We start from the raw sequence: 20,382 nt of genomic DNA, 5'->3' as shown, positions 1-20,382 counted from the left end.
ATATCGGGCCAGAGAACAGATATTCTATATACCAAAAGTTAACTATATTTCTGCAAGCCAAATAGTGAGAAGGCTCGCAATTTATACCTTTTTGATGCTGAATAAAGCAACATACCCGCACGAGTGACATGCTTTATTTAGCGTCAAAAAGGTGAAAATTGCGAAGCTTCTCGCTATTTGGCGTCCAGAAATAAAGTCACCTTTTGGTATATAGAATATCTGATCTCTGGCCCGATATGTGGATTACTCACACACTGACCTAAAATTAGTACCCATCAGATGGTAGGTACGTTTGAAAATTTACCTTCATTTTGTAAAGTCTGGCCAAATATTTGGAATTCCTCTGCCCAACTGACTAGCCTCACAAAAGGTAACATAGAATCTCACATAGGGGTTCGAAAATTTAGAATATTTCTAGATGACATCTATGTTTCACTTTCCATAATTGTTACTAAATCACTAATCAAAACAGATATTGTATTAAAAGGTGACTCTATTTCTGTACGCGATATGTAAAAAGCTTTGCAATTGCTACCTATTTGACACTGAAGAAATCAAAATCCCCGTAAGAGTGACATTAGAAGCTAAATACGTACGGGACTACGAAATTTGAGAAGTAGCATTACGCCGGATAGAGAAAACGACATCATCATCAATCACCTCGAGCAGAAGTTTCATAACGCAGATATGTGATATTTACCTGTCCTCATTTAATAGCGGATTTAATGTTTCAGTAATCACATGCGCAACACTAAAAGATAATTGTCAAGTACAAATTCAAAAAGTTACGTCTTACGACTATTGATAGTATGTTGATTACCCAACAAAGCCCTACAATCCTGCATTTTGAGGCGTATATAAATTGAACCAGATATTTATATCTCTTCACTTAAGAACATAATCTTCATTCTTCTGTCTTGTCCGTTAGCTTCTTTTCCATTACTTTACAGACTCTTAAACAAATTATTCTATTCTATACCAATTTTTAGCTCAAAATGAGGATAATTCACCCATAGTATAGCAACAATATAATTTACTTCCAGCATGACACATGTAACCAACTGTCAACATTTGACAAGCAATGGACCTGCTACCACGAAATGAGCAAGTTGGAAGTTTCGAGACACCCTGGCTGACCGAGTTGATGTTCTTTGTTTGCCGCGAACATGTACAAACCAGTAGTATGTCCTTCATGAATGGCCCATTGTGCCCCCTCCCCCATTCCCTAAGGCTATACAGACATACTATAATTCAAGACCGAATCAAAAATACTAGTTTGCGTATGGCGTCCTGACAGCTAGACCGAAAATGCCGTACTGCGCAGGTCAGTATCAATCACACCGCGCATTTGCCCTGACATCAGACGCAAACTAGTCTTTTAAATTCCGTCTTCGATTATACTGGCTTGAACAGTGAAACAAACAACACCAATGCAGTTTAACCAGTGCGTCTCGAAACCAACAACTTGCGACTTAATGCTCATTTCTCGTGGTAGTTGGTCACAATTGCCTGGACTGGCCAAAGTCACCTGATGTAACCGATTCCGTATCTGGGTTATACATTACCCTTGACTGTATGACAAACTGGTAGACTGGTCATTTAAAGACAAAGAAAGAATTCGTTTGGGATACTAAAGCAATCAGGACGGTTTGCTGGAAATATAGAAGTGCTTGTAGCGTAATCATAGGAAATTGGCTATTCCAGTTGAAATCCATACACCCCTATGGGAGTGTGAATTTCAAATGGGGTTACCTGAATGGGGGGGCTTCATTTGAAATCTACACCACCTGTGTGGGAGACTAGGGCATACTGCAGTTACTGTCCGTTTTCCTATACACAATACACAGTGCTCTCACCATTGACGCGTGACCCCTACAAATGATGTATGTTGGGAGAATGGACACTTGCCTAGTTAACATCACTGTGTGAAAAATAACCAGCCAATATTTTATTTATTCTCCAAAACTTCTAGCAAATATATTTCTCTAACATGACCTAAAATTACAGCTAGGTTAGATGTTCAGAAATGGTCGTACTTTTGTAAAATATGAGTGAGGGCAAGGCATAGCTAGCCAACTCCCCGTGTTATTTGAATGGAGATTTGACCGAAAATATTGGTATCGGACCGCTCACTTCTGAAGGATGCCACAAAAAAACCGGTAAAAGCTACATTTAAATTATTCTAAATAGGTTCTAGAAAATAAAGTTTTGTAACATGTCCTAAATTTTAGCTAATTTAGGTGTTTGGAGAGGGTCGTACTTTTGTGTTTTAGGAAGGACATGTAAACGACAGATAACACCAAAAATATGAAGAAATTATTTCTAAACCGTGTTAAGTCAAAATCATTATGTTGCTCATTTTCAAGAATGCTGGTTTACAAAAAGCACGACATTGTCTGATTTCGTGAACAAAGCCACACATAACATTGTTTCCTTTCGTTTCCTTTGTAATCGGTTACCCAACTGAAGCTATGAATACCAGCTTTATTGCGATATCGCACATGAAAACAGTCACTTGTGCACAACCAGAGAAGATCCGATTTAATCAGTTGAGCTGTTTCAATGAGTGTTATCTTGGTTTAATAGCTTTTAATGGGGTTAAGTCCTGCAAAGGTCGAGATGAATTCTACTGTAGACATGACTGCATCATGGTCATGTGTTCCATAATGATGTGTGGATTTCAACTGGAATAGCCAAATGCTGTGTCCCTCGATCTCGTTTATTATCATTTTGTTGGCCACAATGCTTGTCAGGAATAATGCGAATTTGATTCCTTTAGTGTTCTTGTTAAATCAAGATCATTTATATGTATATCTGCATGCAATCTCTCCATGCGAGCTTTAGATGTAATAAATCCATTTAAGGCTCCACGTGTATGCTATGGAAATGAAAACATCTCGACGTGCTATAAACTCGAAATCTTAAAATAGTCCAAAAGGTTGGTTTACCCAGTCTTTGGATTCGTTAACATATTTAATGATGGTGTTCCATTTCAATGAATCCATTTAAAGCTCTACTTGGAAACAAACCAGTTAGAAGGTTCTATTATACTTGGTAATTAGATCACGTCTTCGCTTAATCGCCCGCCTCAAAAGCTATTAGGACTCTCTCTAACTTAATTTATTGTAATTGAGACGTCTGGTGGTTAGACCACATTGCCATCGTCCCAGCATCCACCGTTCCACGGTTTCAGTCGCTGAGCGTCGAGATATTGACTGTTGACCAATGAAAGTAAAGCGTTTTTCCTAGTATATCTGAAAGCGCTCCAGCTCATTGGTCAAAAAGTAATCGCTCATCGACAGAGTGTACTTACATTCAGCTATACTTGTCGATCGATGAGAACCGATAACATGATACTTTTTCCATGGATTTTTCCAACGCAAGAAACAGATATCCAGCATATTGGTAAAGAGCCATTTATTTTGGTACAACAAACAGCGCAAGGTTTAACATGAATAGATTGTTTAGCATGTATCATTGCTTATGGGAGTATGTTATAAATATGGAGGTCTCCATGCCCCATATATGTGACGCGATCAAGCAAAATCAGTCGGAACTCGGCAATATTGATTCTGAGATATAGCCAAAGAAAGGATCTATTCCCGTTTGTTTCCTTTTGTTTTGGAAACTCATCAATTGCTCATATCTATGGAACTGGTTGTTCAATTTCAATGGGGTTTTCTGCAAAATCCAGCTTTGTAAATGCTTTTTACTATCCTATAAGAAACTGAAAATTTATTATTTCCGAGTTCCGACTGATTTTGCTTGATCGCATCACATATAGGTTACCATGGTGTGCAGGTAGCACGAGTCCTAAGGTTCGCTAGTACTGCTTAATAGGTTTCGCTAACCCCGAAATAAGGTTCTCTAGTCCGAAATATATTTTTAATTATTATTATTTTTAATTATTATTATTATTATTATTATTATTAGTGTTATTATTATTATTATTATTATAGATAATAATAATAATAATAATAATAATAATAATAATAATATCTGACGATAAGGTCGCAATTTTTAAATAGTCGAATAGATACCGGGGAACGGTGGATGCTGGGAGGATGGCAATGTGGTCTAACCATCAGACGTCTCAATTACAATAAATTAAGTTAGAGAGAGTCCTAATAGCTTTTGAGGCGGGCGATTAAGGGAAGACGTGATCTAATTACCAAGCATAATAGAACATTCTAACTGGTTTGTTTCCACGTAGAGCTTAAAATGTATTCATTGAAATGGCACACCACCATCATTAAATATGTTCGCGAATCCAACGACTGGATAACTAGCAATTTTTTCGGACTTGCATTGTAACCACCAGATGTAAGCCGGCACCATATCCTATTCCTAATCCTATATTATCTCAGATTTATTGAAAACGTGTTCTAAATTTTTAATTTACTTTCGTCGCACTACAGATTATGATGACCGAGAACACAAACACATGAACAACATCGAGGTTTGGTTTTCGTCAACGTCTCTGTTTCTCGTCTAAATCTCGCCAATTTTATGAGAACCATCCGAATAGCACTCCACAAAACTTATCCTCCATAGTATTTTATTATGATTGTTTTCTTTCGCAGACGACCATTGTCGAAATCTAAATTTATATACTAGTATAGTGTCTATACCTGCTAATGCATTATATTTTTCATTCTTCTATTTTTCAGAAGCTCTTTCTAAGCGTCATCTCCGTATCCCAAGTGAGATAGTCCAACTACTACTTCATCTGCAAAGTGTCCGTGACACCAACATCCCTACGGAGGAATTCTTATTAGTTGAAACAATGGTCGCTAAAGTTGTGTGTCCGTATCTCGGTACAAGAGGGCTGTACCTTGGGGAGGACGAACCCGCTGTACCTTCACAACAAATGGACTTACAACCATCTAAAAACTATGCAAGAAGACACTTAGGTAGGACATTCCATGGAAGAGAACATAGCCCATTATACAGACCACTCTACCATCCATGCTAGCAAGACGCCATTATGCAAATGTGATGTTTTTGTAACGTTGTCTACATAAATGCCATCCATAATCGCCATGGAATTTGTTTCCTTCATTAGAGACGCCACCACCACAACAAAAGTTTTCATTTCATCTAACATGTTTATGCTGCTTGCTTATAGAGTGTGTACCATTAATGTGGATTAGAAGTAACTCATACATGAATATTTTAGGAAATATACGTCTTGTCGGCAGTTATGTCGCTTTTTAAGCACAGGTGCTATTACGTAACACATTATTATGCAAACATTCCAAAATGAAATACCATTGCTGTAGATAGATGATTGCCAAATGTGCGGTGTGCTGTAAATTGATACGGATGACGCTAGATTGCACGACAGAAACATGTTCAATGGACGCTGGATGTTATTTGGAGGCTTTTATATTGTGGTTTGTACAAGCTCTTGGCTATGTGTCATCACACATGCAATTTATTCGGAGAAAAGGATACTGAATATGCTCTAGGTTGCCCGCCTGTCAACTTGCCATTATAGAAAGAGAATGTTTCTTTATATAAAACACGCTCATTGTCTGCAGGTGTTGAATGTGAAATTGTTAATTTGTATCCTGGAATAACACCAAACGAAACGTCAGTGTATGTAGTATCACTAGGATCCACAACATGCTCATTTATCAGGGGCACAGTTCTCAAACCCCAATACATTTGTACATTCTTTGAATGACCTTTGAAGATTTGGGTACAAAAACTCATACTCTGCCACTTGAGGTCAAAATTTGCACTATGATTATGTAATTGAGGTTATTGGACTATGCCATTGTGATGAGGATATTGTGGTCCATAGTGCAGTAACAATGGTGTACCCAAAATGAGAACAATTAAGGAAACTCATCATGTATAAAATGTCTTCCAGTTTCGTCCTACAGACTAACTCAGTAGTATATAAAACCTCGCATGATATCTAAATCTGAGGCTATTATTCTCTAAATATAACAAGAGTGGATTTTGAGGCATTTCAAACTTTTCAGTAGGAGAGTGCCTACATTCCAAATGAAATATATGAATGTATTTTAACATTTTCCAGAGTGAATTTGTTATTGGAAAAGCGAAATGGTGCGGAACTCGCTCTTTAAAAATTGACCAGTGTGGGCATTTTGCTATTTTACAATAAGACAGTGTAATAACAGTCTGGTATCGGGTATTCTGTTTGTTTTTGAGAAATATTGATACCTCTGTAAAGGGAAACGAATATACTTGGTTTCATTGAACTTTTGGTTTAAAGTAATAGGCTGAACCTGGTTTAGCTGAGACGCTGCTGTTACTAAATTTCCCATCTCAGAGCTGAATCCATACAGTAACTAGAGTAAGAGGCTTACCACATATAATTCGGCACTTGCAAGAGAATTCTTTATCTGTCATTTCGTTGACAACGTCGACAGTGACAAAATCAAATCTTAAAATCAAAGGTTACGGGATATTAGTTTTTGAATTTGGCTGAAGACTGACGTAACACTGTACTGTATCCTAATCGACCAGGTCAACAATAAGTAATAGCTTTATAGTTGGTCGCAAATGACAAACGATTCGTTTTAGGCCAATGTATTGCTACCTTATACAGATTGGTTTATGTCAAAACTGGCACGTTTCGCGGGACATAAGGTAGGGCATTGCAAATGTTTTAAAGATTACTTGATTAGAATAGCCCGTACAGGAGCACCTTCGCCATCCCACACAACCGAGCACCTAGGGCATAAGACGAAGCAGATAAGTGCTTGCAAGGTTGGACGCGTTGCCGAGGGAATTTCTTGACGGACTAGATTATGATCGTCTTGCGACTGTTTTGTGGCATTATAAGAATGGCAAAATAGGAGGAGATGTTAGTCCGTCCAGAAGCGACCTCCTCGACCAGCCCAACAGAGCACCCCAAGGCATATAAGAAGAGTAATATGATGCATTCCTTTTGGGGGCTCGTGTGGGTGCATGGGTGCGCTGTCGAGGGAACTTCTCGACGGACTAGAGTAGAATCGTTTTGTGACCTTTGTGGCATTATAAAGAATGACAAAGGACGGTGCTGATGGTAGTCCATCCAGAAACACCCTCACCAGCCCGCCCAATCGAGCACCCAAGGCATATAAGACGATGAAGATGAGGCGGCCAGTTTCGGTGCTTGGCGTGTTGTCGAAGGAACTTCTCGACAGACTCTAGATCATCCTGAGTCCTCTGTGGCATTATAAAGAATGGTCATACACACATTATCCATATATACATCTACGTAACATTCCATACCGTGGTGTTAAAAATGCATATCGTTTAAAATGTAATGTAAAACCATGTATAATAATAATAGTGCATGGTGTACGAAACACAAAATTCTGGGCTTACTAAAAGTTATGTAGTTACGTCGCGATCCATTCCTTCATCAGTCTGCGCACTGCAAAGACTTTTTGGTTAGGTGATTTTCCAAGTTTTCAGCATAATTTTTTTGGAGTACATAATTGTTTTGCAATATGGAGTGTGAGTGGCTGCGCGACTTTCTCTTTCCTTCTCAAACAGCCATTGGCGTAGCTTTTGGTGGCCAAGGGGGCGCTTGAACTGGGCGCCGTCATATGGGGGCACCGAATCAGCGCTCCCTAAATCGATTATGCGCCCCCTCTAAGCGGCGAAGGTCAAATTTTCTCACGCTGCGTGAGTATTTTAAGATAATTATAAAGCATCCCATAGTATGGCCTAAAAATACATATAAAAAACCCACTCAGTGACAGGGTAGCAAAAGTTGTCAGGCCAGATTTTTGATTTATCGTATGTTGTTGAATTGGAAACAAATACCACCGACAAAAGAAGAACATATTTTTTTTCTTCAAAAATACTTTTTATAGTAAGTTAAATAATGGTTTTTTTGAAGAATAGTTGACCTAATCATAAATCACCTCTATAACATATCATTCTCCGAAATTAATGTTTGATATTTCATATTCATAATTTCAAGCGCAAGTCTCCTCATTTAAAGCATTTCAAATGTTACAGGTTTATTTTAGGGATGAAATCAAAACTCGACCCGCGGTTGACTGGTGGTTCCGTCCGGTTGCCATGGTTAAGAACAATAGCAACCGGACGGAACCGGCGGTCAACCGCCGGTCGAGTTTTGATTTCATCCCTTATGAAAGTGCACTTAGTTGTTCCTTGTTTCTTTGCGTTTATGTTCATTTCGTTTATAATTTTATTTTGCTCTTGTCAGTGAGAATTCATAATCAACTTCGTCCATATACATAATGATTTTTTTATTTAACTTTGGTGATGGTTTTACGAGTTTGTTATTATTTAGTTCACGCATGCGTGATCGTATTGGAAAGATATATCAAAATTTGTGTCCGTTATGTAGACGATACTATTGGGGATATTTGAGGATTTTTGAATGAAATTAAGTGTCTATTTTTGTGACACTGTAAAAACCTGACCTTATTCTTGTTCAATATGTTAATGAGTGAAGTTTTTTCTTGCTCATATGTATTTTGATCAATTTACTTTGTTAGTTGATATATACTTATGTACCTACTCTAAAAGTTGGCCAAAACGATGTTTGTCCATCCCTTTCTTCTCTTCTTCTTCGTCCTCTTCTTCTCCTCTGTATTTATCTCACTGGCTCATTCTCTCTCTCCATCTTCTTCTTGTTCGCTTTGATTTCTCCTCTTTTGTCTTAATTGATCTCTGCATAATTAGTCTTTCTCTAGTTCTTTTCTTCGTCTCTTTCTAATAAGTTCTTTCTATTAGCGTACCAGTCTGTCTCTTCTGTCTGGCTCTTTCTCTCTTATCTGTCTCCCCTAATCCCCCGTCTATCGCTCTATCACCCTGCCCCTCTCTCTTTCTTCCTCTCTTTCGTCCTTGTTCTTAGTTCACCTCATTGTTACGAAACAATGCGGAACAATTATACATAACCTGGCTGCAAAAAATATGCATGTGGAGTTGAAAATAAATTGTTAACTAAAAAAAAAACTGTTGTAAAGAAATTTCGCCGAACCTTTGTATCTGCAAGACACTGTTGGGCGCACCAACTTAGTGCAGTTTTTCCTGTTTATTTGTTCAAACAGCAATTAAATATCGCCAACGAGTATAAACTCAATTTATACGAACTAAAACCCTGCATGTGTTTGTTCAGTAAAGCGTCTGAAATGATTCCTTCTAGTTCGTTTGTGCAATAAAAACATGTCCTGAAGTTGATGTAACTGTAATTGTATTCAAATTTGTATAATGTACTTAAGGTAATGTAAAAAGAGATTTTTAAAGAAAATAAATGCTAAGTTTAAGATAACAAAATAGTGCGTGTATTATTTTGATTACTTTTACTTGAACTATATATAGCTATAAATCCAATACCTCTTCTCTTGAAACAAATTCATTCGTTCATAGTATAATTATTAAAGTAAAAAATGCTCTTTTTCAGATCCAAGTAATTTGGTAACGCAGAAAAAAAATTCCCATCAGGAATCTTGATCACACTATTGTGGTGTCTCTAGATGCTTGACGAAATCCAAACAGATCAAGACCACACAGTGTTGCCGTTTCATCAAACATCTAGAAACACCACATTTAAGTGATCAAGATTCCTGACAGGAATTGAAATATTTCTGAGTGAGTACAAGATTACTGGGATCTGATAAAGAACCCTTTCTAAATTTATTTTTCGTGGATATGCCACTACTTTTGACCATGATCTCAGAAAAATCTTACAAAATCCTATATGAAAATATTGACTATCGTGTAATATCCTATATTTCCTTTATATTCTCTCCTGTCCTCCTCTCCCCTCCCCTCCTCGCCTCGCCTCTCCTTTCCTATCATTTCCTCTCTCCTCTGCCCCTCCTCTCCATTCCTCTCCTCTTATCCCTCCCCTCCTCGCCACTCCTCTCCTCTCCTTTCATATAATTTCCTCTCCTCTTTTCTCCTAACATTTACTCTATCCCCTCTTCTCTCCTCCCCTTCTCTCCCGTCTCCTCCCCTCTTCCCTCCACTCCCCTCCTCTTAATGACGTTCTCATATTAATTCTACCACAAAATGTGTAAAATAGTATAGTTTCTTCACACCTAACGATATAAAATGAACCAGCTCTCTCTTAATTAGTCGACGATATTCACTGTTTGGTGTGTCGTGTGTTTGCATACCATGTTAACTAAAATAATTTGACCTTTTGCCGGTATACGCGGTACTCTTTGTTAAATCCCGAGTCGACTTTTCCTCACCTAGCTAATTGACTAGGGACGTTTCTTTGCACTGTTTGAATATATTATTCACAATATATGAGCTCTAAAGATATTTATATACAGTTAAAAGGACTATAGAGGAATAATTCGACAATTGGAAGTGTCGTGGATTGTAAAACAAGTACATTTTTAGTTTTCTTTGGCAATTAGCAATTAAAGAAGTTAAAACAGCTATATGATTATGTCAAACTCCATGCATAGATTAGGCATCAAAAATCATACAGGGGATCCTGAAACAGTTTCCCTAAATCGAGAGGCTATAGTTTTATTATGAAAACCCCTATATATGACTGTATATATACAGACTGTAACAATAAAAATTATACAATTGATACAATTGCAAGTTCGCTTTTTATAAAAAAAAATAAAAGATATTATGGCAATAAGAATAGAATCACCGTTACTGTTTTGCAGCTGAGATGTGACAAACGCAGACGTAATTTTGCCGTATTCAACTCCAACGTTTTATACCATCATATCCATCTATTTTCGTTAAAAAAATCAAACATAGTACTTAGTATGAATGTAATGTAAGAATGTATTGAACATATACGATCACACAACGTACGCTAAGGCACTTGACTCTTTTAATAGAAGCAAATTTTGCTTCCGCCTGTAAGATTAACATGATTAACGAGGAAAAATGCATTATGATTTCTCATTCTCATGTTCCATGAATTCGTATTCCTCTTTCCTGTTCTTAATAGCTTTTCCACTCCCCGCACACTAATAACAAACCCGCATAAACATCGCGGAAATGGTAAAGTACCCAGTATCTTTGAAAACTCCGGATACAATATTTACACACAATATAGCTATACATTTTCTGAAGTTATTCTGCGTACTTGCTGTAATGATTACTTGTTGAAAAGATAACAAAGATGGACTTTCAAAACGAAGCTTACATCTTCGAATGTAGCAATAACGTTTTCACTAAAAGGCCGGTTCAAAGGTGTGATTTTGAGCTATTTGGTTTTTTGTGTTTTGTTTTTGTAATAAGGCTTTGTCCATTTGGTATTCTAATAGATATGTTTGCTTTGTAATCCTGGTCAATCGTCTAGTTGTTCCCTCCTTTTCGCATTCTAAAAACACTCGGATTTTTCGTCAGTTAACTCTCTCCACGCGGGTGTCCACTGCAGACGACAAGTTTCAAATAAAATTCAAAACTTCAAAAATTTCAGAATTGTGGATTTCCATGACCATATTTAGAATTGGCATGAAAAATGCATTCAAATGAATACAAACAAGCCTAGTATTGGTTCAGTGGTTCTTAAGGGCTGGGGTATGAACGTTTGGACAGTATTTATTGTGGGACATTAGAGCACATCAGACATATCGAATTGCATTCTGAATACGAAGAATGTCATTCTGATATCAAATAATTTTGATTTTTGAAATTCGCAATTTAATACACATTTTATGGCAAATCATTAAAAATTGATATTTTGATATTTAATAGTACTTGAAATAAACTTTATAAATCTGATGATTTATACTTAAAGTGTATGTAGGTGGGATGAAAAGCCGACGATCAATTGAAAATTTTGACCTTTCGTATTGAAGATATGGATTTTTTCCCAAAACACCAAAAAAATTAGGTCTTTTGGGGAAAAATCCATATCTTCAATATGAAAGGTCAAAATTTTCAATTGACTGTCGGCTTTTCCTCCTGCTACATACACTTTAAGAATATGTCATTAGATTCATATAATTTACTTCGAGGACTGTTATATATCAAAAATTTGAAAAATATCAAATTTTTATAATTTGTCATAACATTTGTATTATATTGTGATTTTCAAAAATGAAAATTATTTGATATCAGAAAGACATGCTTCGTATTCAGAATGCAATTCGATAGGTCTGAGGTGCTTTCATGTCCCACAAAAAATACTGTCGAAAAGCAAAAAACGCTCATTTTAGATCCCTTAAGATAGCTCTTGATATTTTCCGAAAATATCTCAAATCTTGTTTTTTGTTTGAAGTCTATGGATAGCATAGCAGAGCATTAAGCGAAGGACCATTCATCTTGCCGATTACTAATCTAGTCTAAAATAATACACTTGAGTTATATTTGCTGCCCGCCTAAAAAGTTCCTAACAGGTGTTACGAAAAGAAAAGAAGGCAACCCCTCGAGAGTTATTTAAGCAAATTGATCATATTTTTAAACCTACTATTAATTAAAGATGTATCCAGCAATCACAACATTATGCCTTATATGATAGAAAATTAATTATCAAGCACGAATCATGTAGTTTTATTTGAAACAAACTCATATTGACCATAAGAACGAATTAATACAGTCGTCTCTCAACACGCGATATTTAAAATTCTCGGGCGCCGATATTGTCCAGTGCAATGACGTCCTAGTAATACAATGAAGGCTGACAACAAGTGAGCACAAGTAACCATGACGTCATTGAACTAGACAATTTCGGCGCGTGAATTTTGAATATTGCGTGTTGAGAGACGGCTGTATTAATGTCATAATGTACGATCTTTTTTCAGAATTTATCTTTATTTTTTTCAAAACCGATTTTTTGGCATATTTGTAATACTTACACATGTTCTAATTTAAATCTATGAGCAAACTGTCAAATTCGTCCTATTTGTAGTAAAACAGGACGATTTTCTGTTGGTCCGACATAAAGTCATAATTTTTTTAGATTATGACTTTATGTCGGCCACGATCGCAGACCGTAGTCTCCTACAAAACTAGCTTGGTTACGCTCCCTCCACATGTGGAGGGAGCGTAACCAAACTGGCCGCGTAGGAGACTAACTCTGAGGCCGCACTCGCTGTCCTAATCCAAATCGTGCGAGATGTTTCAAGTGATAGAGGTGAAGTTTATGATGTTGTTTCTTTGCAAATTCCCAATGTTTTTCGCGTCCAAATGTATTGGGAACTTTCATAATGATTGCATATTATCATTTTAGAAGAAAAAAAGAAAAATCTAAAAATTTAAAAAGATCGTACATTAAGGCTTTAATTCGTTTTTATGGTCAATATGAGTTTTTTCAAATAAAACCACGTGATTCGTGCTGGATCATTTTGTTCTAACAAATAAAGGCATAATGTTGTGATTGCCGGAGTCGCCCTTTAAATACAATGACCCCCTTCATTGTAGGGCATACACCAATTATCTTACAGAAAAGAACTACGTCAGATTGCAATAACAAAACGAAAAGGCCTGATTTTTTTGGTGTGTGATTGCGCTAAAATTTGTAATTTCATTTCGGAAAATGGGTCAATAACCATTATAACTTTCTTTTTGGTTTTTGGAACAAGACATCCATTAACTTTTAAAATCAGTGACGTAAACAAGACCACTTGATCAAGAAGCGCCGATAGGCTTTTAAGTATAAGTCAGTCGGAATTTCTCTGTACACAATGTAAGCGAAAACGAGCATGCATATGCAAAGGCTTACCTCTTATTTTTATGCAATTCCTAACCAATGAAGTCGCAACATACAGCACTGCAGTGGTGACTGTGTGATAATGCATATTTGGGACATTTTTGGATTATGTATGTTTTGGTGAGTATTGATTAAAGGTTTTGCGGATTGCGAGAAAAAACTACATTATTACAAAATTGTATCACGAAGGTTGAATATGTGTGTGGGTGAGGTGGGGTGTATTTCGGGGATGTGCAAAGGTGAATGTGTAAGGGGTGTGTATGCAGTGGGTGTGAGGTTGTTACTTCTCTCAAGTTTGGCATTGAAAACATAAAAAATTCTGAACTCGAATGGTAACTAAATCGAACACTTACTTCATCATATTAATTGAAAAACAACATTATGTTTTTCAAAAATATAAACGAAAAACTAGGCTAGACTAGCCAACTGCTAAGCCACAAGTCGAGAAACTCGCCCAATAAAATTCCATGCACCAAAGCATGCACACCGAGTTAGCATATGCATAAGACACATGTAATTAAAGAAATCACGAATATCCATTTTAAAGGGTTGTTCTCCCTTCAAAATGATTAACGAATTTATCTATCTTCTTTTACTTATTTAAAGAGAAAAAAGGAAGACCAGGCCGGCCCAATAGCCTAACATTTGCTGAACCTTTGGAGAGAGACTACCCGCACAGAACACATTCTGCCACCTTCTCGGGATCAAGACGATCGCCAGTTTCATCACGACGCAGAGACATGCACGCGTTAACACTAAGTGCATTGGAACCTTTGAGAGAGGATGTATTACGAAAACAATTAGAGAGTACGGCATCCGCGGCAACACAAGAGGAGATGGAATGAACAATACTATAATCGGAGCCAAAGATAAAAAAAATACTGGTTTGCGTCTGATTAACTGTCAATCAATCTCAGAAACAGCGTGATGATTGAAGTTTCTGAACGCTGCGGCAAAACAGCGTCAAAAGATAGGTCAAAATAATATGAAACTTTCTAAACATATTTTCCGAAGCCTTGTTGCCTTGTTAAAGTATTGTAAGTTTTCGCCATCTGCGAATCCGATGAAGGGACCAGATGAATCAATCTTCCTTCTATATGCGCTACTAACCAATCAATGGTCGTGGGGAGTTTGATTGACAGTGACGTCAGACGCAGGCTAGGATCTTAATTCAGTCTCAGATTATAGAAATCACATTCAATAAACGTAGTGATAAGTGTTTTATCACTGCTTTATATCATTTTCAGATTGTAGAAAAACAGTTCCAGTTACATATGGTAGTCCAATTACATGTAGGACCATTCAAGGGCTGTTGGACTTGAAATTAGATAGATGTAAAACGTTTTGAACCATTTTGTAAAACTACTGTTTTTTTAAACAGTAAAAGTTTAAAACTTAAAAGTTCTTTGAAAGACCCCCGGGGAAGAACCTCTGAAAGTTATCATGGTTATACAAGACAAATCGGGAACTATTCTGGGTTTCGGTCAGGTTTTTTTAAAGTGATGTATGACCATACAAATAGCTGGATCGCTTGTTTTTGTTTTACATGATGCTATGGATATTTTTAATGGAAATTTGTATTAAGAATAATAATTCACACAGGCCGTTGAAACTAAAATACTAGCGCAATACAAAAAGGTGGCGACAGCGTCGGCTTTCCCTGTGTATTATCCTGCGCTGAAATGGCGTCCGATGGCGTCGACAACAGGCATCAAATTGATTCACGGGCGGCGCCATATTGGAAAAACTAAAGAAAAATGCTGCTGCCACCACGATAGTACTAAAAGCTACGTAAAAAAATATGCGTAGTGCTGTGGAGACTTATGCTAATTAAAGAAAAATGCTGCTGCCCCCTACGTCCACATGTTGCAAGTATTGACGTCGCTGACCTCACATCGACGATCGGAGTTGCAATTCCATCGCACTTCGTGCTCTATTCTTCAATTCCATGATTCACAGCAAATGCTTGTACCAGGAATAGACAATATTGCAATAGTGGTTCGGTATAGGGCGTAAGCGCAAAAAAAACCCGCAACGATTTATAGTGCGCTACGCACACTTTACATGTTGTCGCTGCTATAGAAGCGCGCAACCTAGACATTCCACAATTGCCCTTCGCAGTTAGGATCAGCTCCCCGAGTTTCGCATGGATTACCACGAGACAATTGACCTTTTCGGTAAATCCGATAACCCTTTGCGAGTACACCTGAGAACTCGTCATTTGACGTCACGCCGACTTGCAATTCGCAGTAACGATGTTCGATAAACGATGTGCGCATTGGCGCAGAGCGGCGTGACGCAGAATGACGAGTTCTTAGGTGTACTCGCAAAGGCTTATAGGATTTACCGAAAAGGTCAATTGGCAGTAAGTTCCTTGTCCAAGATTACTCCACGAGAGCATACTAAAACCACAACTAGGGTTCGAACCCGCAACCTCTCGCACCATAGTCAAACGCCAAGTTTTTAAGTAATTTTTCAGTAATAAAAATACTACTTGTGACTTAAGGGGTGGGGTATGAACGTTTAGACAGTATTTATTTTGGGACATTAGAGCACATCATATCAGACATATCGAATTGCATTCTGAATACGAAGAATGTCCTTCTGATATCAAATAATTTTGATTTTTGAAATTCGCAATTTAATACACATTTTATGGCAAATCATTAAAATTGATATTTTTGATATTTATTTTTGACGATCAATTGAAAATTTTGACCTTTCGTATTGGAGATATGGATTTTTTCCCCAAAACACACAAAAAATTGCTCTTTTTGGGAAAAAAATCCATATCTTCAATATGAAAGGTCAAAATTTTCAATTGACTCGTCAACTTTTCCTCCCAGCTACATACACTTTAAGAATATATCATTAGATTTATATAATTTACTTCGAGGACTGTTATATATCAAAATTTGAAAAATATCAAATTTTTATAATTTGTCATAAAATTTGTATTATATTGTGATTTTCAAAAAAATTAAAATTATTTGATATCAGAAAGACATGCTTCGTAGTCAGAATGCAATTCGATAGGTCTGAGGTGCTCTCATGTCCCACAAAAAATACTGTCGAAACGCAATAAACGCTCATTCTAGATCCCTTAAAGTAAATCCAATACACCACCTTTAGCCATCAATGCAATACTTGATGTTGATTTTTAATTTGAAGCTGGAATCTCTTGGTTTTTTTGGTTTGTTTGTTTGGTTTGTTTGTTGTTTTTTGGGGGTTGTTTGTTGTTGTTGTTGTTTTGAGGGGTGGGTTTTTTGTTGTTGTTGTTTGTTTGTTTGTTTTTACGGGTGGAGTTAGCAAAAATCAATTCCTATCAAGATATCTGAAATCAATTAATTTTAGTAACTCTGTAAAATAGGCAAATACGTTATTACTTTTAAAAAGTACTATTAACATGTGTGCCTGCAGCATAGCCTTTTCTGCTGCAAATGTATATGTAAACGAAGTATTTATTTAATATAATGGTTTTGTAGAGTACTATTATGATGTGTCTTACATAAACCCGGAACATACACATTTCTACCGGTATACTAGTAGTTTTCCTATAGGCATATAGGCCCTATATTTCAAACTACATATACATTGCACAATAACAAAAGTACCAGTTTTTGAACATGACCCACCCACAACCCACTGTTCCAACCAAAGAGCTTTTAATAGAAATAGAGTCGCAATAGATTATATTATGCTTTGTTCGTTTGATGCCGATTAGAAGTTGCGACAGGCTATTCATAAAAGTGGTACCATTGTTTCGAACAAAGGGTTCCGCCATTAAATTGGTCACTGATCCGGCATCATATTAACGCTCTACACAACAGGCGAGTATCAATAAGTGACCACAATACAGTCATGTGTAAGGGCAGTCATGTGTAAAGTGGTACCATTGTTCCCATGTATCCCAAATGTGTGCTTGTGTGGGTCTGAAGTCTTTATAGGAGGCTTTAGCTGTCGATGCAATCATCTTTACCACCCACCTGACTTTAGGCGCTTCATTTAAATAAATTGAATGCTCTTGCTGATCGATTACACATTAGAATGTATGAAGGCTGCCATTTCCACATCTATATTGTACTATAATGGTAATCGCTGATATACATGGAAGTATAAGTATTCGCTACTTGCACGGTTCCGCCATTATGCACTATGTGCGGGAGAGCCTCGAACTGGCAGCATACATGAATGGGAATTGAACTAGTCATAACGTTCTGTGTAAGGTTACATAATTCTTCCTTTCATGTATGCTGCCAGTTCGAGGCTCTCCCCGCACATAGTGCATAATGGCGGAACCGTGCAAGTAGCGAATAGGCCTATAAAGGTTGTTTTAAGAAATTTCCATTTTCCGCTCTAATCGGAAACAATAGAACAACAGACCCTGCAGAGCGTTGGTTCCAACAACCAAAGTGATGCGCACATTGCTATATTCCAGGATTTTAATCTCCCACACAGGGAGTGTAGATATCAAATGGAGTTACAGACTGTATCAAAATGTTTGGTACCCATCAGTTTTCATTGATACCGTAAAATGGGGTAACTTCGGTCAGCGAGGTAACTTTGGTCGGTCAAATATATATTTTAAATGGTCATATTTTCGTACAGCAATATTTTTGACCAAAAATGAGCTTTTTTTTTACATTTTTTTTTTTCATAAAAAATATAAATCAATATTTGTGAGCAAGGATGTGTGAGCAAAGATGTGTGCTTGACTAACTTTGCAACGGGTCAAATGTCACAAAAAATAACAACTTGCCCGTATACAGCGAAGATCAATTTTTTTTTTAATTCTTCATGGAATGTTATACTCTGACCAAAGTTGCCCCAAATGCGGGGTAACTTTGGTCAGGCTATTTTAACCCTTAAGGCACCCTTACAAAATTATTAAAGGTGTAGAAGGGAACCCTAATGTCATAAAAAAAGAGATAATTAGAAATGTAATGGGTTTTGTTTGGAAGCAGTGGTTTAAAAACTCTGAAAAGTGCCCAAAGTTATCCCATTTTACGGTAATCGATGAGCCTGACACATCAAAATTCAACATAAAATCCAATAATTTGTAGATGAATTGTAAAACAAGTCATAAACTATACATTCTGGTCATTTCAAGAGTATCCGATGTTGTATTTGGAAAAGGCTGACTTTTCGATAAACATTGAAATTGATGTATATCAATCATTTTGATACACCCTGTATGTATCCATTCAGGATTCACACTCCTTATGTGGAAAATTAACATCATGTCTCCCATATGGGTGTATCGATTTCAACTGGGATAGAACATTGTGGTCACCTTGATTTACGAAATCTACCCTGACTTTGGCTGTGGAGTCATGTTCATAAACTGGTATATGTGACCCGGCAGCACAAACGAGCCGTAATTTCCTAAATTGTATTCTGAGTTATGGTGTAAAATGTATACGAATGTCGTATTCATCGGTCACTTAAGCTGGCGCGACATCTGTCTTATTTCGATAGTCACAGCACCAATCAATAATCCTATTATTGAAGTGGATAATAAGCTTCTACCTTAGATGGCTATAGAACTTTTAATAGCTCTGGTCTTTGTTTGCTTTTGCTAAATCCTTTTCAAGTGGTGGGTTATTTGTATAGGTATGCATAACCAACAATTAACATTGAGAGAACTTTCTTAAACCTCTTTGACTTGGGGATAATTTGAAATGACCGCCAATTATGACTGTTTGATATTTATTGCCAGCAATGTGGAAAAAGAGACACACATAGAAACGAAAAAAGCTATAATTTTGTTGAAGGAGCAAAGTTTAACTAACCATAACTCCGCTTCTGGATATCGTTTGAAGTCAAATGATATACCATTTTAAGTTTATGATGTTTATTTTTAAACACGAAATAAAACAAAATTGACCGGGGAGGAATTTACGGCTCATTCGCCGTGGACGGTCACATATATATATTATTCTGTGTGCAGACTGCATGAACTACTAAACCTCCTAAGGTGGGCTTAAACCAGTAATGTACCTATTTGTAAAACCTGGATAGTTTTGGAGTTGAAAATCCATTGAAGTCCACTGACGACCTTTATATCCTTTGCGTATAAAATCCTCACACAGATGACAATCTCCAAAATGGTGCTTTTTCACCTTTCAAACTGTTTGTCAAGCAAATGTGGCGCATTCCATTGAAGTTATTCAAACTGGAACAATATGGGCCATCCTGCTCGCCTTAAGTTCATGAAGTCCATTAATATTATACATGTATATTTATGATATACATACATGTACTACCAAAACTTTTTAATGCTTATAATTATTTTGTTAATATTAAATTTAAAAAACATTGAGTTTCCAATTGTATTTCTAAAAACTATAAGCTTTGTAAATTTTTGTAAAATGTGTGAAATATTGAAATAAATTGTAACAAATTAATCATTTTTATGTATGGAATTAAAACGTTGTCACATTCTTTGTCGGATTTAGCCAGGGCTGGCTATAACAAGAAAATTTCCACTTTATTTGAGGCTAAAAAATGTGTAAAAAGCTCTTGATGTCACCTGTCAATCAAACTCAGTGACGGTTTGTTTATGATTTGTCGTATTGACATTTCTGAATTAATCTCAAAAGTTATATAGGACTTAGTGGTGAAATTTTCATTTCTGAAGGCACCATGTTAAAAGTTGCTTTTTGCCTTGTAAAAGTTCCGGCATCGTCGGACGTTTTCTGTGATTCCTTTTATCCGATGAAGGCACCAGGAGAATCAAACTCCCT

General features: G+C 36.8%; 1 protein-coding gene across 2 annotated transcripts in view; it reads left to right on the top strand.

The window, feature by feature from the left end:
• LOC140166047 (proline-rich protein 5-like) overlaps positions 1–9,261 on the top strand; it is a 120,045-nt gene extending 110,784 nt beyond the window's left edge. For both annotated transcript variants that reach the window (XM_072189423.1, XM_072189424.1), the window contains one exon: positions 4,671–9,261. In XM_072189423.1, the coding sequence (XP_072045524.1) occupies positions 4,671–4,975 (305 nt within the window). In that variant the 3' untranslated portion in view covers positions 4,976–9,261. The remainder of the gene's footprint in view (positions 1–4,670) is intronic.
• Positions 9,262–20,382: the final 11,121 nt, after the last annotated feature.

This window comes from Amphiura filiformis, chromosome 12, assembly GCF_039555335.1.
Source record: "Amphiura filiformis chromosome 12, Afil_fr2py, whole genome shotgun sequence".
NCBI lineage: Eukaryota > Metazoa > Echinodermata > Ophiuroidea > Amphilepidida > Amphiuridae > Amphiura > Amphiura filiformis.
Note: the sequence above shows the minus strand (reverse complement) of the source record. Positions and strands in the feature narration are given on the sequence as shown.